The sequence below is a fragment of the Pristis pectinata genome, chromosome 14, assembly GCF_009764475.1.
Source record: "Pristis pectinata isolate sPriPec2 chromosome 14, sPriPec2.1.pri, whole genome shotgun sequence".
In the NCBI taxonomy this organism is placed as follows: Eukaryota; Metazoa; Chordata; class Chondrichthyes; order Rhinopristiformes; family Pristidae; genus Pristis; species Pristis pectinata.
This window is the reverse complement of record NC_067418.1, coordinates 14,009,757-14,037,013: the sequence shown is the minus strand read 5'-3', so window position 1 is coordinate 14,037,013 and position 27,257 is coordinate 14,009,757. Positions and strand designations below refer to the sequence as shown.

General features: G+C 41.8%; 1 protein-coding gene across 2 annotated transcripts in view; it reads right to left on the bottom strand.

Annotated features, from left to right (window-relative positions):
• The window catches only part of prmt3 (protein arginine methyltransferase 3), a 179,955-nt gene that overhangs the window by 135,714 nt on the left and 16,984 nt on the right, over positions 1-27,257 (bottom strand). For both annotated transcript variants that reach the window (XM_052029301.1, XM_052029300.1), the window contains exons 5-8: positions 26,203-26,305; positions 22,278-22,446; positions 19,079-19,223; positions 11,878-11,943 (exon numbers count right to left, since the gene is read on the bottom strand). In XM_052029301.1, coding sequence (XP_051885261.1) covers positions 11,878-11,943; positions 19,079-19,223; positions 22,278-22,446; positions 26,203-26,305 — 483 coding nt within the window. The remainder of the gene's footprint in view (positions 1-11,877; positions 11,944-19,078; positions 19,224-22,277; positions 22,447-26,202; positions 26,306-27,257) is intronic.

Here is a 27,257-nt window from a genome sequence, read left to right as displayed (position 1 = left end):
CTCACAGTTGGCATCCCTTTGTCTATTGAGAGTACAAAGGCACAAGGAAATGGGAGCAGGAGTAGGCCACTTGACCACTCAAGCCTGCTCCACCATTCAATGTGATCATGGCTGATTTATATTGGCTTCAGCTCCTCTTTTGTGCCAGTTCCCCATAACCCGCATTCCTCGATCTTTCAAATATTTATCTATCCCCATCTTAAATATATCTAATGATCTACTAACCGGCCTCAGGGGAAGAGAAGTACAGAGATTTACTACCCTCCAGAAGAAGAAATTTCTACACACCTCAGTTTCAAATGACTGGTCCCTTATTTGTCGCTACATCCCTTGTTTGTGACTCTCCCATCTCAACATCTACCCTGTCACGCTCCCTTATAATGGAAGATTATATGTTTGAATATGATAACCCCCACTCTTCTAAACTCCAAGGAATACAGACCCAAACTATCTAGCCTCTCCTGATAGGGCAACCATCTCATCCCAGGAATTAGCCTGGTGAATCGCCCTTGGGCTGACTCCAATGCCACTCTATCCTTCTTTACAGAAGTGGACCAAAACTGTGCACAATATTTCAGGTGTGGCCTCACCAACACCCTGCACAACAGTAACAAACAAAAACCCTGTTCTTAAACTCCGGCCCCTTGGCAATAAAGGCCAACGTGCTGTTTACCTTCTTAATTACTTGTGGACCTGCCTGCTAACCTTTTGTGATTCTTGCAAATAGATCCCTCTGGACCTCACTCATTTGCAGTCTCTCTCCATTTAGATAATAATCCGCCTTTTGATTCCTCTAACCGAAGTGCATGACCCTGCACTTCCCCACATTAAACTCCACTTGCCAGGTTTCTGCCCTATCCACTCAACCCATCTATATCCCGTTGCAGAATCACAACAGGCTCTTCCACCTATTTTCATATTAACGACAAACTTGGAAGGCTTACATTTCGTTCCCTCCCCCAGATCATTAATGCAAACACTAAACTGGATATGCCATTAGTTATATCCCTCCAGCCTGAAAAGGACTCATTTATTCCAACTCCCTGCTTTCTATGTGACAGCCAGTCTTCAATCCAGAGTTCCCATCTACCTCTAAGTGGCATCATTCTGCTCAATGAGAACATCAAGCTGTTCCTTGGTGGCATACTGCTGCTTCATGCTGCTCCATGCTGCTCCTGTTTGGCAAAGACCAGACTTCTTGTTGGATCAGTTCCAGCCAAGCTTATGAGACAGACATCATGACAGAGTCAAACAATCCCCATTCCCAGCACCTTAAAGCATGCAGAAAATCTCCTACTGAGGATCATCAGCATTCCCGCAAAGTAGCATCCCATGACATGACATATCCACACACCACATCCCTACCTCTGTGCTCTCATCTTATTAAGTACATTTTATATTTATTTTGTCTTATGTGATGTAGTCATTACTGGCAAGTCAGCATTTATTTGCCGTCCTGAATTGCCCTCAAGGTGGTGTGATGAGCTGCTACCGTCCATGAATTCTGCACCTGGATATTTTTGACCCTCTGGTGGAAAACCTATAAGCTCTTTAATATCCCTCAGGAGAGCAAATCTGCTCTCCTTACCGACTTTGCTGTAGGTCTGAAGTCACAAATGGACCAGTGTGGTAGATTCTTATCCACCTGCTGAAATGGCCCAACCAGCCAGCCTGTTCAAAGGCAACAAGGAAAGCACAATAATTGCTGGCAATACCCACATCACATGAATGAATAAAAAAAGATAAGCACATTATAATATACATATTTTTTTCTCCTTGGCATCAAACTCGGAGATTAAAATATCAGCTGATATTTCTTCTTGTGAAAATTATCTTTCTCAAATTATCTCAGTTCATTTACTGTCAGAATTTTTCTTTAGGAACTCATAATAAATTTTATTCCACTTCCCAAAATTGGGTCACGTGTGCAAATTTTTATCCATACGAGCCAGAAACAAAAACCTCATGGTATAATCTTTACCATGCATAGCAAACAATACTTCAGGAAAATTACAATAAAAATTGGTTTTGTTCATCAAATCAATTGTATATTTTAGAAAACAAGTTTAATTTGCTTTTTCACTACCTCTAAAATAAATTCTGAAATTATATCTTTTAATAGAAGTAATTAAACAATTCAGTACTTTATTACATGATATACATTGATCATTAAATGCTGCTTAGTAATGCACTGCAGTTACAATAAATTAACAACAGTCATTATATTTTTTCCTATTCAAACAATAAAGAAGCTTCTTTTGGCAGTCAGTAATTCTATCATAAACCCTTCCCCCACCACAATGCTCAACCTTGTATAAAACAGGGCCTTAAAAACAGGACTAAATATGTAGTATACTAAATCATTCCTGTACAGTGAGGTGCAAAGTCAGTTAACCTATAGTTTTTATTTGTCTATTTTCATGTATAATTGGTATACTGGGTCATCAGCCCTGAACTTAAATACTGTTAAAAATTCAAGAACTGAATCACACAAATGATGTCAGGCTGGAGGATTTGATTAGTGTTAACAGAGGAATATGATGTATTACCATAAATTTCTGATCTTGCAGTTAAAGTTCCTTTCGAGATTTCTGATGAGAGTAAATAGGAGACCATTGATAAAGCTAATAATATGGAATCACGTTTTCGATGAATGCACTGAACTGTAACAAACAGACTTTTATCAGAAGCTCCATTCATCCATGGATTCTTCATGGGAAACACTGTCAATGCAAAATTGATTCAGCTCATTCCAATGCAGCAGATAAGGATGCATTTTTCAAGTACGTTTTGGAAGAACAAATTCTAAAAATAACACAGGTTCACCATTGAACTGGAAATGCTTTGGGCCTAGGGCTCATTTTGGCAGTCATTTTCAATAAATAATTACATTTAAGTAATTATTTCATACTCACAGAATACTAAGTAAATATACATCATGGCAGACTCCAAAGTTAATAATAATAAACACCCTTGCAACACTGTATTGCAAAATCTGCAGTTTAACGTTCAATTCAGGATCAAAAGACTGCCTTCAGAAGCTCACAATCTACCTCGTTATAGCCTTGCATTTTATTGTCTACCTGCACTGCACTTTCTTTGTAACTATAACACTTTATTCTGCATTCTGTTATTGTTTTTTACCTCAATGCACAGTTGCAATGAAATGATCTGCATGGGCGGTATGCAAGGCAAGTTTTTCACTGTACCTCAGTACATGTAACAATAATAAACCAATTTACCAACATGATGCAAGGTCTAAGATAGACTTGGTTCACAGCTGAAAACTGAACCAAGGCTTGGACTCAACAGGCAACTTAACTCCCCGAAAGCAATCAATGGAAGGGATGGAGAGCCAGTGTTCACCTGTGAATGGCAGTCCCAAAGAAGAGCACACTCACTAGGATGTGAAGAAAATGAAGGATGGATACTTTAGAGGTTCTGGAGCTAACATCATCATAGAAACAGGAAAAAGAGATTGCTAGAGTCTTGTACATTAAATTAGTGAGGGCATGTGGAGAGTAGGATAGAAAATTGTCAGAAAAAAAGGTGTCAAAGCTGGTGGGAGGCTGGAAGTACAGGGCACGGTGGAAACAGCTGTAGAAAATCACCAATTCTATTAAATTTACAGAGCAGCAGAAGGAATGGCCTTGCACTTACTTATCATATCAAGTCATTTCTCTACCACAAAGTATATTATAACTAATGGATTACTTATTCAACTTACACTAGTGTCATTGTGTTTATTTGTTGTGCAAGTCATGAATAATTTATGTAAATTTAAATTTGTTAACTTATGTTTGTCATGTTTTTAATGTACTGTGCTGTAAAAGCTAATTTTCATGGCATTTATACCATGTGCGTGCGCGCTTATGTCAATAAACATGAACTCGAACTAAGCACAGAATAAATTTCCTCAAAGTTCACTGAGTGTGAATGGGGGAGAAATTAGCAGTAACCAAGGGCATAGTCAAAAATAAATCGAGACAGATTCTCGAACATGGGAAGAGGAGTCAAACAGGAGGGGCAACACTGAAAAACAGATTAAAAACTGACAGGAAAGGACTTGTTTATAAACTTTATTATAGAGCCTAGCAACAGACCCTTCTGGCCCAACAAGCCCATGCCACCCAATTACACCCATGTTAACCTGCTAACCCGTACGTCTTCGGAATGTGGAAGGAAACCGGAGCAAACCCACGCAGACACGGGGAGAACATACAAACTCCTTACAGATAGCGGCAGGAATTGAACCCCAATCGCTGGCGCTGTAATAGCGTTACACTAACTGCTACACTACCGTGCTATACAAGTAGTGGAGGGACTGCTGGTTACAGAAGTGCATGATGATAACATGTGCAGGAAGGAAAGAGGTGCCTTCACTTTGGATGGCAGCTCCAGGAGATGAAGTCAAGTAAAGGCTTTATTAATAAATGGAAATGAGGAGAGCAGCAAGAAATGGGCAAAGACTGAGTAAGGACGTTCAATGATGCTGGGCTGAGCAGCGATGTCAGGAGTGGATCAAGAGAACAAGTGTAGGGCCTCGTTCAAACATTTGCCAGGGACATTTATTGCTGTGTTTTGGGCTGGAGTGCGGTGGGATGGATAAATTGGGTTTTTATTGGTCTATAGGAGAGGTAACTAGAGGCAAATTTGATGCAGCGGCCATCTTTCACCTTAAGTGCAAGTGGAGAGGGAAGGGAATGGAAGCTCAAAGAGATAAATAAAAACCAAGCAGATTATCGTCACTGTCCGACATGACCCTGGAACTGCAGAGAGAAAGAAAAATTCTATTCAATAAAGAATGATGACACATCTAGAGGTGTAATTATCCTCCTTGCTACTGGCATTAGTTCTTAGGCTTGTTTAAATTAGTAAAATGTGGCTAATAGGTCTTTGTTCTTCTGGCTCCATTGATTTTTACATAGTACTTTCTCCAACATCGATTAGATCTTCAAGAATTTTAATCTGTACAAGTAGGAAATATACCGTGCCATAGGAAAGCTGCCATTAAGCTGGAAAGAGTACAGAAAAGATTTACGAGGATGTTGACACGAGAGACTGCAGCTGCTGGAATCTGGAGCAACAAACAATCTGCTGGAGGAATTCAGCAGGTTGAGTGGTATCTGTGAGGGGAAAGGAAATGTTGATGTTTTGGATCAAAACCCTGCACCGAGACTGAGAGTGGAGAGGCGAGGTGAGGCACTCTTGGTCCTGAAGGAGGGGTTTGACCCAAAACATCTTCAACTCCTTTCCTCCTGCAGATGTTGCTCGACCCACTGAGTTCCTCCAATAGATTGTTTGTTACTTTATGAGGATGTTGCCTGGACTCGATGAACTGAGTTATAGGGAGAGGTTGAGCAGGCTAGGTCTTTAATTATTGGAGCATAGGAGAATGAGGGATGATCTTATAGAGATGTATAAAATCATGAGGGGCATAGATTGGGGGAAAAATACTGTGTGCATTCACCTTGAGTTGAGAAATCAAGAACTAGAAGGCACAGGTTTAAGGTGAGAGGGGAGAGATGTAATGGGCTCTTGAGGGGCAACTTTTACACTCAGAGGATGGTTGTATAGAGATGAGCTGCCAGAGAAAGTGGTTGAGGCAGGTACATTAACAACATTTAAAAAGGTACTTGGACAGGTACATGGATAGGAATGGTTTAGAGGGATATGGGTCAAACACAGGCAAATGGGACCAGCTCAGACGGGCATTGGGGTTGGCGTGGACGTTGGGCTGAAGGGCCTATTTCCGCGCTGAGTGACTTTATGACTCTAAGTATGCTGAGCATCTTCCAAAGCAAATATTTGTGCTGAAAAAAAAATCATTCCTCATGCTCCTTATCACCTGATCTCTCTTAACCAATATCCATATTGCCTTTTGTCTTACACTTCACTCCCTCCCCCAGCTCTGCTTTGAAAACTGTAAACCCTTCATCCTCCTCCCCCCCTCCCCCCCGCCCCAAGTATGGTGAAGGGTCATTGACCCAAAACTTTAACTAGTCTCCCTTTCCACAAATTCTACTTGACTGGCTGAGTTCTTCCAGCAATTTCTGTTTTTATTTCCAATTCTATCATCTGTAGTTTTATTTGTTTTCCATTCAGACTCTACACTGTTCATTCTATACAGGAAGCTATTTCTATACCAAGAATTTTTCCAAACAAATAATAAATCAGTGTAGCAGGTTATTCAATAGAGACCATAAACTGCATTTCACATTAGACAGTAAAACCTGCAGTGGCCAATAAATGGAGGTCTTCCAATATTCCAAGAACAAATAATATTTTGTACTGATATAGCCAAGCCATATTTCCTACCCATCATCTCTCATCTTTCTTGAAAAATAAGGAAAACTATTGAGAATATACTCCAGCTTTGGTCCAATAGAAGGTTCAAAGTAATTTATAGTGATTGGATCAGTTTTTGATAAGTTGGCATATTTTCCAAGATCTCCATCAGTCCTTTGATCAAAGTTGAAGTGTACACGATTAGGACCAAATGCCCAGTTTCAATTATCCAAAGTCAGCTTTTAGGCTATGCTGTTCCAGGATTTTGAACCGGACCACTTCCACAATGTTTATTTGCAATGTGACCTTATGTCCTGATCAATTCTTCAGATAACTGTTCATCAGCAATCCCGCCAGGTAGCAACCAAAACTGGCATAGCTGGATTCTGCTCTGCCAATGGGGTCACTCCTCGGTTGCCATCTCCATTTGAGATTAAGCAATTCGCTTGAAACTTAAATGGCCTCTGAAATGATCCAACAAGATGTATTAAATGATGACAAATAAATCTGAACAGATCACCTACAGCAAGATTCATACATGGTAAAATCACTACCCAGTCCAGTTGACCTTGAAAGGTCCTCGTCACTAACATCTGGCGACTGGTGTGTTAAATGGGGGAGTTCTCCCACAGACAAATCCAGCAACATATTGACATAGTCGGATTCACATAATCATTCCCATTAGCCAACATCACAGACAACTCTATCGAGATCCTGGGTCCTGGGTACTTCCCATCTCACCAGCAGAACAGATGTACTGAAAGTGCCAGTAAAGTCAGGAAGCAGTAGCTCTTGGTTCTCAAGATTCATTCTGAACCCCATGAAGTCTCGAGGCATCAGGTCAAACACAAACAAGAAAACCTCCTGCTGAGTACCACATACTCCTCCTTTCTGCCTCCCAGGTTGTTTAACAGTTTTAACATTTACTGAGAGGAGCCACAGCACAGAGGGAATATGTGCTCTTGCTCCTCTCAGTTATAAGATTGTGAGAGGCACAGACAGGGCAGGCGGTCAGAATCTTTTTCCCAGGGTAGATATGTCAAGTACTAGAGTACGTGCATTTAAGGGTGGGCAGGCACGGTAATGTAGTGGTGAGTGTAACGCTATTACAGTGTCAGCGACCCGGGTTCAATTCTGACTGCTGTCTGTAAGGGGTTTGTACGTTCTCCCCATGTGTCTGCGTGGGTTTCCTCTGGGTGCTCCAGTTTCCTCCCACATTCCAAAGACGTACGGGTTAAAAAGTTGTGGGCATGCTATGTTGGCGCTGAAAGTGTGGCGACACTTGTGGGTTGCCCCCAGAACACTCTACGCAGAAGATGTATTTCACTGTGTGTTTCAATCTACATGTGACTAATAAAGAAATCTTATCTTAAGGCAAAAGGGGGAAAGTTTAAATGAAGTGTGCGGGACAAGCTTTTTTATTTTTTTGTTTACACAGAGGGTGGTAGATGCCTGGAACAGGCTGTTGGTGGGAGTGGTGGAAGCAGATACAATAGTGGCAGTTAAGAGGCTGTTAGATACACACATGAATATGCAGGAAATGGAGGGATATGGATCATGTACAGGCAGAAGAGATTTAGTTTAATTCGGCCTTGTGTTCAATGCAAGCAATGTGGACTGAAAAGCCTAACCCTGTGCTATGGAACTCTATGGGAGACTTAAATTCCATCACCAAAAGTGGTTCAGTAGAACTACCACTGACTGAAACTAGACAAACCCTGAAGGACAGAGCACACAGCTGCCATATGTGGTATGTGGCAGGGTACAGAGTGGTGGGTTGGGGGAGCGGAAAGAAATTACACCAAGAGAAACCTATTGCAACATGTCCCCACCAACACACCTACTGCAGGTCCATCTGTGTGAAATCAAGAGCCCCGCACAATCCTCAAGGACAAAAAGGCCTGGAAACTTGCTCACACAATACTCCAAAAGAGAAAACAGGTTCGTGTTGTTGAAAATCAGCCAAGCCCAGAGAAGATAAATTTCTTTGCATATTTCCAGGGTTTTTTTTCAGCTCTAAGTAAATTTGTCTCCAGCCATTAACCTTCACCAAGAGATAATTTACGATGGCCAATTAACTTACCAGTAGATTCTTGGGATGGGGGTGGAAACTAGAAAACCCGGAGGAAACCCATGTAGTCATGGAAAGAACTTGCAAACCCCACAGAGTTATCATCCAAGGTTAGATTCAAATCCAAGTCCTTGGTACTATGGGGCAGCAGCACTGATCATTGTACCACAGTGTCACGCATATTAAACACAAACCTATGAAGCTACAACACAGGACTACATGTGTGAGAGAAGTGATCCCACAATCAATTGATTAGATCAAAGCTCTGCATTTCTGGCACATCCTGTCTTCAGTAGTGATGAACAAATAGTTAATCAATGGGCGAGGCTCCAGGAACATTCCCATCTTCAACAAGGAAGCCCAGAAAGAGTTTCGAGGAAGGACGCTGAAGCATTTTCAAAACCGTATCGCCAAAAGTGCTGAGGGGATGATCCATCTCGGCTTCCTCTTGAAGTCGTTCTGCCACAGACTAGGGTTAATTCGATTCACTCCACACTGTGTCGATAAATGGCAGGAAGCATGCACATGGCAATAGGCTATGAAACCAGACTGATTTCAACAGCAATGCTTATCCAGAACCAGTCAGATCTCTAGCCAACCTGCTCCAATAGAGCACCAACACCTAACAATGTGGAAAACATGCGTTGATTTGCTTGGTGCACAGAAAAAGAAATGTGGCTCAGCTATCTGCTGTTTGCCACTGTTATAATTGATCCAACTTGTCCTCTATACCTGTGGGGTGGAGGATGTGAGTTCTGCGATTAAAGAATTGGCAGGTAACTCAAGTTGAGAATCAAGTAGTCAGTATGGAATCAACAGCAGTGTGTCGGTGATATAGTGAGTGGCAGGGTTAGGCAATTAGCTCTTTTGGTTACAGATGTGGCTTGAGTCAGAAAGGATACCCAAGGCTTAAGCTGCAGAAGCAGATGTGGTACTTGTTGGAGCTATCAGCCACACTTACATATTTCAGCATGAAGCCACTTAGCCTATGGGAACTACGCTGGTTCCCAGCAGAACGATCTCATCAGTCCCAACTCCCTTCCCTTTACCCCTGAAACTTAATTCTCTCTCACACGGTCATCAATTTTTGGCCCCATGAACCATTTAATAAGATAATAGCTGATCTGACTGTCACCTCACTTCTGCATTCTAGTCTAACCTTTTAACTCCTTCATCAAGATCAATCAACCTCTGCTTTAAAGATATTTAAAGGCTATCCTATGAGGAAGAAAACTCCAAAGACAATGACCCTCAGAGGAAAAGAACTCGCCTCAGCTTTATATTAAATAGGTAGCCCCTTATTTTTAGTGTAACGCTTAGTGTAACGCTATTACAGCACCAGTGACCCAAGTTCAATTCCCGCCGCTGTATGTAAGGAATTTGTACGTTCTCCCCATGACTGTGTGGGTTTCCTCCCACATTCCAAAGACGTACGGGTTAGGAAGCATGCTATGTTGGCGCCGGAAGCGTGGTGACATTTGCAGGCTGTCCCCAGAACACTCTACGCAAAGATACATTTCACTGTGTGTTTCGATGTACATGTGACTAATAAAGAAATCTTATAAACGGTAACGCCTGGTTCTCGATTCTCATGCAAGCGGAAACATTTGCTCCACATCCACCCTTTCAGGATCCCTCAAGATCTTGTTTCAATCATCCCCTCTCATTTTCTCAACTCCAGAGCACTCAAGCCCTAAACTATCCAACATTTCCTCACAAGGCAACCTATCCATTCCAGATATTCAGTGTCAATTGGAAACAGAAGCAATGCTTGGGGAATGGAAGTGATACTAGCTAATAAAAAAAGGCAACTTTGGAATCATAGGCCAGCGTCTCTAGTAATACAACACTGAAGTGCATCCCAAAGAAGGGACTGAAACACCTTGTGGAATAAAAAGGATAATCATGGCTTTGTAGGAAAGTCATACAGCATACAGTCAACAGGCCCTTCTGCCCAGCAAGTCACACCAACCATCAAAAACCCAGTTACACTAATCCTATTTTATTCTCACCACATTCCCATCAACTCTCCCCAGATTCCACCATGTATACCACAGGTACAATCCACAGTGGACAACTAACCTACCAACCGACTTGGGATTTGGGAAGGAAAACCAGAGCAGCTGGAGGAAACCATCCTGCTCACAGGAACAGCATGGAAACTCCACATAGCAGTACTGGAGTTCAGCATTGAACCCACCTTGCCGGAGTTGTAAGCAAAAGCTCGAGGTGCCGTGTCACTGTGCCACCCCTGGGGGAGCTTCATGTCTGATAAATATATTAGATTTCTTTAAAGTAGCAGCAAATGTGGTGGACAGAGGAAACCTGAGTGGACACCTTAACAAAGTGACTGGACCACAGAAGCACAGAACAGCCTGGAGGAGGCTCTGGAATGGTTCAAGCATTAATTAGAAGATGCAACAGCAGCTGTAGGTGGAGCTGCATCAGAATGGATGAGGAGTTGCTCAGAGATCTGTGCTGGGCTGGGGATTGCTGTCAGTTTAAGCAGGAGGAGACAGAAACAAAACTACACAAAGTACGGAAAAGATGGGGAACTGCCAATGACGAGAATTCAATATGAACAAGCACACAATAGTAAGATGGTGTAGAAGCAAGAAGAGAGGAGAAGGAGCTGTGAAAAGAATAATAGATCATAAGACGGCAACAAATATTGCAACTACAACTCGTCACAATCAGCACAATGTGTGACTGCAGCAAAGAAGGACAAACAAGATTAAAGAATGTGTAGCCAGAAGGTCAGCAACAACAGCAAGCTTTGAGAAAGCTCCGGATCGCTCTATGGGAAGTGTAATGCACAAACTGGGCTTTAAAAATGACAAAGTCAACTAAATGGATACATAACGGTTGGCTGCTAAACTACAAAAGATACTGGAAATGCTGATGCAACACACAACTGATGTGAGACTTTAAGATTCTAAAAAGTATTACATGAAACATGAATAAATTAAAACACTATGTGTAACCAGGGAGCAGAGACAAGCTCAGTAAATGGGTCAGTATTAAATACTGAACAAGGAGTAGGTAATGTGTGCAATGACTGCCCAGGGAGACAGCACAGGCACAATGTTCACAAACTCAAGAGGGGTGGGGGGGGAATAAATCATAGATTACAAAAGATGGGAGAAAGATGTGATATTTTTAAACTCCGATTACCCAGTGGAACCACATCCCTGTGCATTCTTGCATTTCTATGTACTTTCTAGGTTTAACAAGCAAGGTGCAAATAAACAGCTCAAAATTGCTTCCCCAGCTGTCCCATTATATGTAGCTGATAACAGTTATGGGATACCATACAACACAATGACAACAATGATCTGCACTTGCGTTATCAGCACCCTCCAGTTTCTATGCACCAAAAAAAATATTAATGCGTAATAAACTCCAGGACTATTAAATCAAATCCTTTCAGAAACAAATTCTATTGCCAATGATCATCTACCTCAAGAGGCCAGTAACTGAGCCTGCAGCTGCTGTACCACCAGCTACGTAGCTCTTACCTTGTCCTTGAAAATATGTGGGTTGGAGTACATGAAATCCCTGTAGCTTTCTGTCCGCACTTTGTCCTGCAAATTTATGATCAAGCAGAGAGTAAGTTCAAACAAACAGTGTATCTTAAATAGCAGCATATAACAGGATTGCCAAAATATTTGTAAATTCTCTTTTATCCTTACTATAAATACATAGCAACTTATCAACTGATTTTTTTTCAAACATAAGTATTTAATAGTGAAAAACTAATCCCAACCTTAGGCATAGAATTTTTCATTCTACCGTACATCCGCTCTCTGACAAAAGCTCCCTCTACCCAGGGTACCAGTAAAGCATTGGAAATGTACCAACATTGAAAAGAAATGTCTCACAATCAGCTTCACACCCATAAGACCAGGGCACAAATGGAAAGTCATTGCAAATTAATTTTCATTTATTCAAAATCGCAGCAAGACTTTTCAACATTGTTCAAGTAACTCTTGTGATTGATGCCATATTTCACAGCATTGAGATTATGGTGCTGAAAATACTCAGAGGGCTCACCAGCAGTTAGGACTATGAAGAAAGAAACGAATTTGGTGCAGTTTATGTTCAGCAATCTTTGAGTGGCTTCCAGCTCTGTCCAATTTATGATGAAACTAACTCTTTCCTGAGGGGTATTCTTTGCAAATATGAATTCAATGAAGATGATGAGGATTCTAGTTACAGTGGTCTCACCCTAGTTTGGCCTGGGAGAAAGAGTAAACATTAAAATGTATATCTATGACTGCAGCAGCTATTTGACTTGTAATCCCTTCCTAGCCTCCCTTTGATGTCAGATGAGCCAAAAATGCTTCCTTGAGTTGCTCCATTCACTGCACTGAGGAAAGAAACCAAAATCCCAGCAACTTATCAAAACCCTCAGCCTTGAGTTTTGATCAATTTTAGGCAAGTTTGAATGACCTCACGGGGACAGGTTATGGCTCGGACTGACCAAAAAGAGAGTGACAGATACAGGGATACTGCCTTCAAGGAGGATAGAGACACAAGAGGTTGCAGATGCTGGGATCTGGAGCAAAAGCCAGGCTGTTGGAGGGACTCAGTGGGTCAGGCAGCATCTGTGGAGACAAAAAGGGATAGACCTTGAGTCCTGATGCAGGGTCTCCTCCCAAAACGTCGACTATCCCTTTGCCTTCTTGGATGCTGCTTGACCTGCTGTTCCTCCAGTTTTTTTTTTGAGCTATTTGAGTTATGAAACAAAGGAGCAGGAGCGGTAAGGCAGAGCAAATTAAGGAGGTTAATTTCTCCAGGAGAGGTGGTACAGTATATTTTGATATAACTGTATTCTGTGTTACTAATTATTTAAAAGTAGGCATACTGACTTAAGGAGTCGCATTTCAAACAGATAACAGAGAATGCAGCTGGTATTTGAACACACATTGCTTATTTTGTTAATTTAAAAAAACCCACAAGAATGTCATTTGACATTTGGCCTCAATCAGATCTCCACAGGATTGCAGAGGCTGGCCAATTGTTAAGGCACTGGCTCAGGAAAAGTGAGCAGACTTTACACAGTCCACTGTCCTCAAGATTCAGCTCCACCCAAGCTGAATCAACTGGACTCAATGTGATTGCAGGCATCAATGCTTCACTGCAGTCATTTGTTTTTCAATTTTAAAACAGAAAATATCTAGGGAACCACAGACACAAGAGATTCTGCAGATGCTGGAATCTGGAGCAACACACACAAAATGCTGGAGGAACTCAGCAGGTCAGGCAGCGTCACAGTAGTGTAGCGGTTAGTGTAACGCTTTACCGCACCAGTGACCCGGGTTCAATTCCGGCTGCTGTAAGGAGTTTGTACGTTCTCCCCGTGTCTGCGTGGGTTTCCTCCAGGTGCTCCGGTTTCCTCCCGCATTCCAAAGACATACAGGTTAGGAAGCTGTGGGCATGCTATGTTGACGTCGGAAGCATGGTGACACTTGCGGGCTGCCCCCCAGAACACTCTACACAAAAAGATGCATTTCACTGTGTGTTTCGATGTACATGTGACTAATAAAGAAATCTAAAATCTATTTAAAATCAATGGAGGGAGATAAACAGCTGACGTTTCGGGTTGAGACCCTTCATCAGGACTGTTTACTTCCCTCCATAGATGCTGCCTAACCTACTGAGTTCCTCCAGCATTTTGTGTGAAACATCACAGGAAATCCTATTTCATTTCCTCCACAGGGGATAAAAAAAAACTGATGCATTTGGCCATTTAACTTGGATTTATCTTGAAGAACACAGAGAAGCTATTCAGCCTTCTATCCTTTTGCATCATTGAATTAGACTGTAGCTGATTGGCACTGCAGTTGTATTTATCTGCTTTTAATGAAAACAGAAAATGCCACAAATACTCAGCAGGTCAGGGTGCATCTGTGGAGAGAGTAATGGAGTTAACAGTTCATTCTGCCTGACCTGCTGAATATTTCCACCATTTTCTGTTATTTTCACGTTTGCAAAACTTGCAGTTTCTTTTTTGTTTTTTGTTTACCTGCCTTTACCCCATATCTCTTTACATTCTTCCCCAATGGAAGTCCCAGTCATAAGATTGTGTCAAAAGACAAACAAAGGGTGGGTAAAGGAGAAGATACACGGGGGTCCAGTGCATTGGTGACAAGATAACGTTGGGCACTGTTGGCGTATGTGGAAACTGGTGTTTATTCAGATGATGTTAGCAAGAGACTGCAGAGGGATAGAGTCAAAGAGCACTACAGCAGAGAAACAGGCCCTTCGGCCCATTTAATCCATGCCAGCCTGATCTTCTGCCTAGTCTCATCTATCTTCACCCAGTCCATATCCCTCCCACCCACGCACCTATCCAAACCTCTCTTAAATGTTACAAGTGAACCCACATCTAGCACTTCTGCTGGCAGTTTGTTCACACTTGCACCACCCTCTGAGTGAAGAAGTTTCCCCTCAGATTCCCCTTAAATATTTCACCTTTCACCCTAAACCTATGTCCTCTAGTTCGTCTCACCCAACCTTAGGGGAAAAGCCTGCATGCATTCACCCTATCAAAACCCCTTATAATTTTGTATACCTCTATGAGATCTCCCCTCATTTTCCTGTGCTCCAGGGAATAAAGTCCAAACCTATTCAACCTTTCCCTGTAACTTGGGTCCTCAAGTCCCAGCAACATCCTTGTAAATTTTCTCTGCACTCTTTCAAGCTTGTTGATATCTTTTCCATAGGTAGGTGAACAGAATTGCACATAATATTCTAAATTCATCCTCACCAACATCTTGTACAACTTCAACATAACATCCCAACTCCTGTACTCAATGCCCTTATTTATGAAGGCTAATGTGCCAAAAGCTCTCTTTACAACCCTATCTATCTATGATGCCACTTTCAAGGAACTATGGATCTGAATTCCCAGGTCCCTTTGTCCTACTGCACACCTCAGAGCCCTACCATTCACTGTCTTACCCTGGTTCGCCCTCCCAAAGTGCAACACCTCACACTTGTCTGCATTAAATTCCATCTGCCATTTTTCAGCCCAGTTTCCTTGTTGGTCAAGATCACACTGCAAGCTTTGATAGCCTTCCTCGCTGTTCACTACGCCCCCAATCTTAGTGTCATCCACAAATTTGCTGATCCGGTATATCACATTATCATCCAAATCATTAAAATAGATGATAGACAACAACGGGCCCAATACCAATCCCTGCGGCACACCACTAGTCACAGGCCTCCAGCCAGAATGACAACCATCTACTACCACTCTCTGGCTTCTCCCGCTAAGCCAATGTTGAATCCAATTGGCTACTTCATCCTGAATGCCAAGCGACTTAACCTTCTGGACCAGACTCCCTTGCGGGACTTTGTCAAAGGCCTTGGATGAGAAGGGAACCAAGGGCAGACCCTAGGAGAGACCAGGAAGTAACAAAAGAAATAGCAGGAGTAGGTCAAATGGCCCCTTGAGCCTGTTCCATCATTCAGCAAGAGTGTGGCTGACCTCCTACCTCAAATGCCACTTTCCTGACCTATTCTAACAGCTCAGGAACAGGGACAGAGCCACGGTGGTGATTTGCTGCAGTGAGCAAGGCAGCAGAGAGAGACCAGAGAGGCACTGAAGGGAAAGGGGAGGATGGGAGGGCAGTCAAGGACATCCAAGGCAGCAGAAAAGTCAAGAACAAGGAGGGATAGATTGGCTTTGTCATTGTGTTGATGAGGCAGGGTACAGCGATTTTAATGTTGCTCCATGGCTACACGAAGGTGCTTCAAAGTCTTTCGCGAGGATGTTTATTTCCTGATATTTGTATAGCATTAATGTTGCTTGCCAGTTCATGCTTAAATGTCACCCAGGAATTCCAATACCATGGGCACAGACCACTTTATTTTTTGAAATGTTGTAAATGGAACCAAACAATTCATAATCCCCAGCAAACAATCACAATTTTAACTTTAAGATAGAGGGAAGATCACTGATAAGGCAGCTGAATATCATGGACACTGGGACTGCCTTGAGGGACTCCTGCAGTGATGTGCTAAGAGCTGAGATGACTGATCTCTTTAAAAAAAAACACAACTATTTTCTTTCATTAAGGTTTGATTCCGGCCATTGCCAAGTTTTTCCTCTTGATTGACATTTACGTCCACTTTACCAGGGATCCTTGCTGCCTTGATGTAAAGGGCACTCCCTCTCGCCTCATTTGCTCACGTTTGGGCCAAGGATGTTATGCGGATTCAAGCCATGTGGCTCTGGAAGAATCAGTGAACAGCTTACTGATGAACAAACGACAATTGGTAGCGCTGATGTATGGAATGTGATGTAAAAATGCATGGGAGAATTTGTGCAGTTGGATTTCTGGATTATCCATAACTTGGGGAGCCACTGTATTCCTTCCCAAAGCTAAAGCTCTAAACTGAATGCAAAACTCTAGGGTCTGAGTAAGGCTCTGAACAAATAGAACTCCAATTCCTCAGTTTCATATTCCAACCCTTTGAGATAAAACCCAATATTTCATCAGTCCTTAATAATTAAGTTTATACATATGCAGTAGGTTTTTGTGATGGTGATACATGGAAATAGTAGCTCCTTTGATTCCCACAGCTCTCACAGTTAGGAAGGATCTGCACTGCCTTGGTGCCTGGTGGAGGCAGGTTCTCTCGCAACATTGAAGTATGCCAGGGACCAAATGTTGGGATTAGTAAAAATAGGTACTTGATGATAAGATTTCATTATTAGTCACATGTATATCAAAACACACAGTGAAATGCATCTTTGCGTAGAGTGTTCTGGGGACAGCCCACAAGTGTTGCCACGCTTCCGGCGCCAATATAGCATGCCCACAACTTCCTAATCTGTATGTCTTTGGAATGTGGGAGGAAACCAGAGCACCCAGAGGAAACCCACACAGTCATGGGGAGAACGTACAAACTCCATACAGACAGCAGCGGGAATTGAACCCGGGTCACTGGCGCGGTAATAGTGATACACTAACCGCTATGCTCACAATGATCAGCAATGATGGGCCAAAGGACCTGCTTCTGTGTTACATAGAAACATAGGAAACCTACAGCACAATTCAGGCCCTTCGGCCCACAAAGCTGTGCCGAACATATCCCTACCTTAGAAATTACTAGGCTTACCCATAGCCCTCTATTTTTATAACTATTCTATTTATGTGACCTTATCACTCTGCAGGGAAAAACATCACTGACATCCAACCAGCTCATTCTTGATAATGAAACCCACCCCAAATGTCAACTGTCCATCTCCCTCCACAGATGCTGCCTGACCCACTGAGTTCCTCCAGCAGTTTATTTTTTGTCCCTGATCCTACCGTCTGCAGTGTCTTGAGATTCTGTAGACTCGTGCAGTCTACCACCCCCAAAAGACACCAATCGTCTTTCAATTTGCTCTTCTGGGAGGTGCGCCCACTATCTTGATCTTTGAGCTGGCCACGGTAGAGTAGCGGTTAGCGTAATGCTATTACAGTGCCAGTGGCCCGGATTCAATTCCTGCCGCTGTCTGTAAGGAGGTTTTACGTTCTCCCCGTGTCTGCGTGGGTTTCCTCCGGGTGCTGCGGTTTCCTCCCACATTCCAAAGACGTATGGGTTAGGAAGTTGTGGGCATGCTATGTTGGTGCCGGAAGCATGGCGACACTTGCGGGCTGCCCCCAGAACACTTTGTGCAAAAGATGCATTTCACTGTGTGTTTCAATGTACATGTGACTAATAAAGATATCTCCTGTCGACCACGTCTCAACTTAGGGAAGCGATATTAATGTCAGAGTATCCAAATTCCCAAACTATAAAAGTGGAGCAATGTTCGTGTCCACTGATGCTGGAACTTCTATATGTGTCTTGGCATTCCTGGTTCTAAACTTCTTCTTGATCAGTGAAAGATGGCTGTGCATGAATTCTGGATCACCATTGCTCACCAGCTCTCATATGAACTTGACAGAGCAAGTCCTTGTCCAATGCTACAAGATGACTGGAGACCAGGCTCTGCTGCATGGATATTAGGATACTAACATATAATCATACATGGACACATTATCTGTACTTACTGTTGTCTCCAGTCCCCTTTTGGCCAGAAGTTGGACAATGCATTAATATGAGCAATACAGCTCTTCACCAAATCTTTCTGCAAATATTCTGCTCCATTTTTATTATATAATTAAGTTAGAGAACAGAAACATCAAAATTTATTCATGAACTTGGGTGATTTCTACTTTAATAAACAAGAAGACTATACCTACATAACCTACTCCCGACAAGAAACAAAACCTTAAAATGCTGGAAATACTCAGCAGATCAGGCACCGTCTGTGAAGAGAGAAACAGAGTCAATGTTTCAGGTCTGTGAACCTTCATTATATTTTATAGCTGAATCAAACTGCTCATCCAAAATGATAATCAGTTTCTCCCTCCACCGATGCTGCCTGACTTGTCAAGTATTTCGGGCATTTCCTGTATTTACTTCAGATTTCCAGTGTCTTCAGTGTTATGCTTCAATTACTCCCCACAAGCCCTTGATAATGATCATTCGTCCTCACAAACATCAGGGGCTAATTCTGAAACATTAAGGTTGAAAGATGCTTTGGAAAGGGAACAGAAAAGAAACAACAAACACAGCATGGCTAGAGATTCTTACAGGGAACAAGGAAAACAAAAGTGGGACAAAAAAATTGTTTCTCTATGAAGATGTAACCTTATGGGATCATTAGCTCACCTTCAGCATCTCTTCATGTATGCCATAATGCCCATAAGAACTGAAGTAGATACTTTCCTCCTCCTCCCGCAGGTCTGCTATTGCATTTGTGTTTGATGTACCAGTTCTGGCATCTGCATTTATCACGAAATCCTGCACATATTGTCTGTAATCAATTTAAAACACACCCTTGAGGCACACTCACTGAACCACAACAATAGAATTTTCCAATGGACTTCAAAGCCTTTTAATGCTCTGACTCCCTCTGCTGCCTTACAAACTAAATTGCAGGTTTCAGGACCAATTATTATTTGGCCCACAGGATTGTAGCACAAAGGATTTGCAAATTTTTATTTGCAAGTAAAGCAGCTGTTCAGAGTTCTCATTACATTGCAACAGCTGCTTTGAAATGCAGTCGCAATATAAAGTCCCATACAAGTTTTGCTGCCATAAACATTTAACTTGAGGGAAAGAGGGAAACATCTTCACCGACAAGCAGTCTCAAGTGTTATGCAGATGTAATGACAGATTCAGTTTTAAACTTGCAAACAGAGCTTGCATGAGACTAGCCACAAGAGAGGCACAATTTAGGAGTTCCATTGCGAAATCACAACTGTACAGGTTTCAAAGAAAAAAGGCTGGCATACACAGTGACTGATTTCCAGCCAAAATTCCTTGGGAATGAACAGTGTGTGCAGTATGTATTTACAAACAAGATGGTGGAGGAACTCAAGGGGTCAGGAAGCATCTGTGGAGGGAAATGGACAGTCAAAGTTTTGGGTTCAGACCCTTCATCTGGACTGTTTTTCCTTGGATTATTGACACCAATATTTTGTTAATCTTTAAAAGTGGTGTTTTTGTATCCCTGACGTAATTTTCAAATGTTATTTCTATGATTTATATACAAATACATACTGTAATAAGAAGTTTTGCATGGAAACCGAGTGACATCTCCAGAAACTCAGGATCCATTTCAATGAGAATCCTGAAAGTAGCACCAGCATGAGTAGATGGACTGAAATTCTGAGAACATCAAGGGATTTTTTTCTAGTATTTACACATTTTATAGACAATGAAGGACTTTCTGGAAGTTAAGTCTCTGTTGTAATGCAGGAAACACTGCAGCCAATTTGCACTTTGTTAGTTCCCACAAACTGCAATGTAATAATGACCAGATATCTGTTTACAGGTGTTTGTTAAGAGATAAGTATTGTTTAGGTCACTGGAGACACCTCCACTGCTCTTCTGTTAAATAGTTTGCCATGGGATTTTACACATCCAGCCCAGAGGAAGATGGCATCCAGCTATCTTTCACCTGAAAGTCAGACAGCAACCCCATCCTGTGAGTATGCGACACCCCCTCTGTAATATACCAGAGTGACCATCTAGATCATATCATTCAACTTTCCAGAGTGGGGCTTCAAACCACAACCTCCTTAGAGGCATGAATGCTACCAACAGAACCAAGACCGCCAAAATAGACTTGTCAAGATAGAATCAACTGCAGAAAACTGTTGGGCGACATTATCTAAATCTTGTGAGCTGTGCCTCCTATAATGTGGTCACAGATACTTGAAACACCAGTCCTACAGCACTTTGCCAAATTCTACCTGGATAACAAGGCTTGCAGCTACAGAGCAACTCCAATACATTTATTTTTATACAAGATGAAGGGTCAGCCAGGAGCCACAATAACCATTATTTTCCTCAATAACCAACACAATTCTAATAACTAAAATATTTAAATTTTAACTTCTAGAGAAATTTGTTCATTTTTACCAACCTATTTTTTTCAAATAAAATGTATTCGACTGAATTTATTCCGACGACATAGACTAATAATATCCATTCTACTAAGTCTCTTCACCAAACTAAATTAAAATCATCTGAACCTATCACCAAACAGTAGAAATCCACTGCTGCGTACAATACTTCTAGCAAAGTTACTAAAATATGAGAGGACTGTTTGGAATAAAGGTGTTCATGTGCAAACATCACAAAGCACTATTTCTAAAGGCACAGAATTTTGATCTAACCTTTCTTCTTACCTCACAGTTTAACCTGTTAAATTTCTTGATGTAATATTCCTTGACCCCAGAAAGACAAGAACTGTGCTATCCTGTATTGCATTCAAGCACCTATACCTGTTGTGATCGAAGGTCATTGACCTGGAATGTTAACCGTTTCTCACTCCACACAAACTGCTTGGCCTACTAAGTATTTCCAACAATTATTGCTTTTATTTAGATTTACACTGCCCATAATAGCTTTCTGTTCTACCTATTATGTTATCCATCAAATTTTTCTAATCAGATCGACACCATTTTGCCCTAATATTCTTTGATAAGTTTTTAAACACCTTATACTTCTTGAATGTAGATCACTCAGGTTTTCCAAATGAAGTCAAGATGAGAGTCTTCCTCTCCTCCATCTTCACCTATCAGTCATTATTGATTCCCACTGGCAGTACAGTGCCATCTATACTGTTGCCCTCTGAATCTTCAGCTAAAATGGCCTTTTCATATACAGAAGCCTAGACAGAGTGTGGGCAAGGGCACTCCTCACAGCCAAGTCCATTCCAGAGGTTTGCATTCGTACCTTTCACCAGAAATGACTGGTTGGCAACATAGCTCATAGCTAATATTTGACTTTTACTGCATCTGACAGAGTTGAGAGAGGAGAATTGAATGCTTTTTTCAGGATTTTGTTAGACTGACATAGGATAAGCCACAACCATCAAGTGAACTCTTGGATCATCAAAAACTCCTCAACCATGTCAATGCCACAATTGAATGATGAAGCCCTAAACCACAAACGATATTTCAGATTACATCAAAGATCTATACAAAAAGCTAGGAGAAATTCAAACTACTAGTTTCATTATTTATCAAGCATCAACTGATTACATTCAGTATCAGTGTTTGGAATAGCTTATCCAACAATTATTCTTCAGAGAGGACAGGGTCAATTTAAAATTAAAGCTGCCTGTAGATTAAGCGTAAATACAGATTTTATTCTGTCTACTGAGTTCAGCTACCCTCTAAAACCAGCAGCAGCAAAGACAAAATGAATTAATTAATATGAATATTTCATTACTTTTCCTTTTATCTGCAGTTCAATTGAACCACAAGTTCAGACTATTGATCACCTTTCCTTTGTAGATCTCCTCGTTCACTGCTTATACATTTTCAGAAGCACTTAAATAAAAATTCTTCCGCACCTCATTTTTTGGAAGTCTTCCATGATCCTTTCAACAGCTGCTTCAGCTTTCTCAGCCCTCCTCTCTGCTTCTTCCAAGCGCTGGAAGTGGGCAGCTTGGACCTGGCTTTCATCATTACCTTGGTCAGATGAACATGGCTTCTCCACATGCTCCCAGATCTCATCCACATCTGTAAAGAGAATACCCGATGAGATAAACTGTTCACCAGCCAACATTACGACAAACTGAATAACCAGGACCACCCCACTGGATTACAACCTCAAGGGGCTGAAGTACTTAACAATCGAACAGATATTATCAAAACTTTTGCTCCTGTCAAGTTCATAAGAAATAGGAGTCATACAATCTCTCTGGCTGCTCCACTATCCAACATGATCAGCCAGATCTGATTGTTGGCCTCTACTCCACTCTCCCACCCCATAACCTCGATTCCCCTGTAATCGAAAACTATATTTGGAATACAGGAGCTGGAGTAGGCCATTCAGCCCATCAAGCTTGCTCCACCATTCAATGCAATCATGGTTGATCATCCACCCCATATTTCTTGATGCCTTTTGCATTGTTTACCTGCAATTTTGCATGAAACTTGGTTTGTTCCCATAATCAATGGTACATATTGACGAAGGTTAATGGTAACTCATTCACAGATATAGAAAGAATGCTACTGCAGAAGATTTATGGTATGCCGTGCCACCACGTTAGGCATCACCATCCAAGCAATACAGATCTTAATTTTTTTAACTAGTTTTGTCGGTCATGCAATCTCCTTTGCTTTAAACATTTATATTAACTTCATGTGAAGAAAATAATTTGTACAAAATAGAAATTTATGATTCAGGATGATGAAGTTGATGGTTAATAAAGTTGGCACTGTTGTCATGTGGAAGTAATTCATGCTCAGCAAGGTTCCATGAACATCAGTGGTCAGATAATAATGGTCAGACAGTACGATCGTGGGGCCACAGCAAAGAAGTGCTCAGATCAGCCTCAATAAACAGAGTTGCAGACTCCAGACTGAATGGGTACCACACACATTGCTGAGATGCCATCTGAGGTGCCTCAAACAGTGACGCTGCCAGATCAAACCAGAACAATACCCACTGCAGAAGATAATTCTCAAACAACCACAAGGAATCCAACACAACAAAGCAAGTTACCTGCAATTTTATATTAAATAGTTCTCGACATATTTTTGGAACATCTTACATCCACATTTTTGTTTAATTACAGGGGCACAGTATGCCCATTTCCAACTGCAGTAGGCATGGAAGAAAGCATATTTCTTGCTGCAGGTCACTCTGTAAACACCAATTCAAAGTCCATGAATGGTTTGAGCTATTCAGAGGCGACTGGCAAAAGGTGACGTTTTAAAAGAAAGTCACAGAGCACGTCATTAGGGTCTGAGGTGCACTGACAGAGTGGGTGGAGGCAGATTATCTGTCGCATTCAAAAAGGAGCTTGATATGTATTTGAAAGAATCTGCAGGATTATGGGGAGAGGGCAGGGGAGTGGCAGCAGCTGGACTGCACCTGTGTGGAAGGTGGCTCAGATTCAATGGAACAATCGGTCCCCTCCTGTGATTCTGTGACATGAGTCAAAATTCCAGATGGGATAATTAACAGCAATTTCACAAATTAGCTTTTCGTACCACATTTTGTGGATGGTGTAATTATATTCACTGTGATAACTAGATGTTCCAAACTACTTGCCCAGTATATGGATACACAGTGAAAGTTATTACATTCTGGCATAACGTTTCAGCTATTAGTTCAAGAATTTGTTCAGTTTAAATAACGTATTTATCATATGGTGTAATGCACTGAATTTAAGAGGTGCTCAGAGGCATTAATGGAAAAGGAGTCAAATTCTCATTTATTTGTCTATTTTCGCTCAAGGCAAAGGATGGCATGACAATAAAATGTTTCAGTGTGAAGCTACAACAACAAACACTGAGAGCTCAAACATATGAAATTCAGGCTGGAATATTGAACGTGATCTCAAAAACACCCAGGTTCCAAACTTAAAATGGACACAGCTGTAGGTTTTTACATTCCCTGACGTGCAGTCTGAGCCCTTTGTATTGAAGTGTGTGCCCTGTCCAATGGGTGCTGTAGGTCACAGATGCTGCCTGACCTGCTGAGTTCTTCCAGCAGATTGTTTGTTGCTCCAGATTCCAGCATTCCCTTGTCTCTATGAGCAGTTCTTCTGCCCTGCCTCCAGCATTTGACCTGGATATCCATACGAAGTACCTCGTTTTCAATGCTGACACGGACCTAAACTGGCAACAGTACTTCCTGCCCAGACCCTGCTGCTGTGGCTGCCCAAACTACCCCTCATCCACAGGTCTCCCAGCTTTCAGACTCAGCTGGTGCCAAGGTAAACCTAGTGCCCACACAGCAGTGCCCCCCCCATTCATTTGAATAGGAGAAAAATAAACAGACTAAAATTACATTGTTCTCGGTTTCAATGTTTTGAATTGAGTGCATGTGTCTGCATCTGAGTGTCTACATGTCACCATGTGTGTGAGAGAGAGAGAAACAGGGAGAGAGACAGAGAGAGGCACAGAGATGCTGAGAGAGACAGACAGAGAGACAGCCCCTACATGACACTCAAAAAACAGACTGCTGGGATAACTCAGTGGGTCAAGCAGCATCTGTGGAGGCAAACACTTCACTGCGAGTCCCTCAGCACAAGTCTGCACATCAGACCACACTGGAATGTACAGCATGGCTGTGGGGCAGATGGGCAGTGACTTGAGGCCAACAGATCATTAGCCCGGATATGTGAAAATTGATGATGTGTATTTTACCCACGGCCATATGTCTGCATCATTTAGTGTCTAGCTTGTAGAAGACAAAGGGAAGGGAGCTCTGGTGAACAAAGGGTCTCTCTCTCTCTCCCTCCCTCTCCCTCTCCGCACACAGCTTGAGCCACCTGCTCGTATAGTCTCTGCTTGGTGTGATAAGGAGTTGCTGAGCTGTGGAGGCCCCAAGGCCACCAGGGTCGTTTGTGTTAACCTGTCTGGGACCAATGGTAGCGTGAGCTAGTCAAGCATACCCAAATATGGGTATGCCAGTGTAGTAGGTGGATACCCACCAGAGAACAATGTATTTAAGTCTGTTAGCACCCTGTATTCCTTGAGTCGGGCCACATGCAGGGAAGAACAGCACTGACTGTTGGCTCCTCCATGTACCCCCACTCCCGCTAGCATTAAACTATTAAAGCATTAATCGCAAGTTCTTTGGTTCTGCTGTTGTCTGATTGATTACAGAGCGTGGGTCAACTTTCACAGGCTGATGAGTGCTTTAGTGAGAGATGGGCTCCTGCAAATCATTAAACTATTTTAGCTCTGAAACCGAAGGTGAACATGACAAACAACTTTTGTAAATATATCCTTTTTCAAAACCAAAACTCTCATCTTTCTCAAACCTCTTGGCATTCTGGGAGAGAGATTTGTCAGTGTCTAATCCCCACCATGCAAAGTGTTTCCTACCATGACAACTGATTCTCCCAGCTCTAATTTTACAGTTATTATCCTTCATACTGCTCTGCCAGCAGAAAAAGTTTCTCTTCAACTCGACCAACTTAAATTTTTTATGCCCTTCTACACTTATAGAAATTCAAATCTACTCTAAGCAACCTGGATTTATAATTTAAAGTCCTTTAGTCCAAGCGAAATAGATGCTTGCTTTGTCCATCAGAGCAGAGAGCAGCCATCAACAAGAGTCTGTCAAATCTTGCACAACATCTTTCATAAAGAACTGCTTAATAACCACGGGTTTATATATAGATCTGTTCCAAATGATTTTTAATTAGACTACTCATAACAAGACCCCCTATTAAAATCTAAAGCTCCTGCAACTGAGAGACATAACGTATCAAAGACAATTTCATTGTAATTCAAAAGAAGAAAAATTAAATATACCAAACTGGAGTAAAGCGTCATCAATGAAGAATGGTTTCATATATTCTTCTTTATCCCAGGGGGCTTCACCATGAATTGACTTAAAAAATTCAGCAGAAGGATTCTGTGTAAAACAAAAGTATTATTCTCTTTATTTCATTGCATTGTAAAATTCTCAAAATACATTTCTCAGTTTAAATTAAATTTCACACTTGACACCCAAACTCAATTCTGCTCAGTGATTTCCCCTTATAAAGTATTTTTTCAATTTTCTCCTTACCACAGGGCAACAATAAAAGTGTATAGCTTGATATCAAAAGGCAATATGAAAGACAAGTTTCTATTGTCATCAGAGCCATCCAGATATTTTCATAATAATGTTTAGTTTTTAATTCATTAAACCTATTCCATTATGGAAGACATTTAGAAACATTTAGAACCATAAAGGCATTCTGGGGATAAGGCTTCAAGGTGTGCCATCTGAGCACAGCAGATGGTCAGAGACCAGTCTGTTCCTTGGAATGGCCGTGAATGAGAGTCAATTTGGCCAGCAGGCTGCAAAAGGTTAGAGAGCTGTGGGAGTAGTAAAGGGGGCGAGTGCAAGATTAGAACAAGCTCTGTCAGGCCCATCGTGTAGTGTAAATTGTAGGATTTAGTTCAAAATGAATTGCTGATAATTAAGATGCCTTGTAAGGCTGTTAGCATTTCTCTCCAGGTCACAGAAATCATAATCTGAGTACCTTGGAGTACCTGGGCAGTGTTGTAGAACAGAGAGACCAAAGGATGCAGGTACATAGTTCCTTGAAAGTGGCAACACAGGGAGACAGGGTGGTGAAGAAAGCATTTGGTACACTTGCCTACACTGGGAGTACAGTAGATGGGATGTCATGTTACAGTTGTACAAGATGCTGGTAAGGCCACATTTGAAGCATTGTGTGCAGTTCTGGTTGCCTTGCTATAGGATGGATGTCATTAAACTGGAGAGGGTTCAAAAGAGATTTACGAGGATGTTACCAGGATTGGAGGACTTGGGTTATTAAGGAGTGGCTCGATAGCTTTGGACTTTTTCCCTGGAG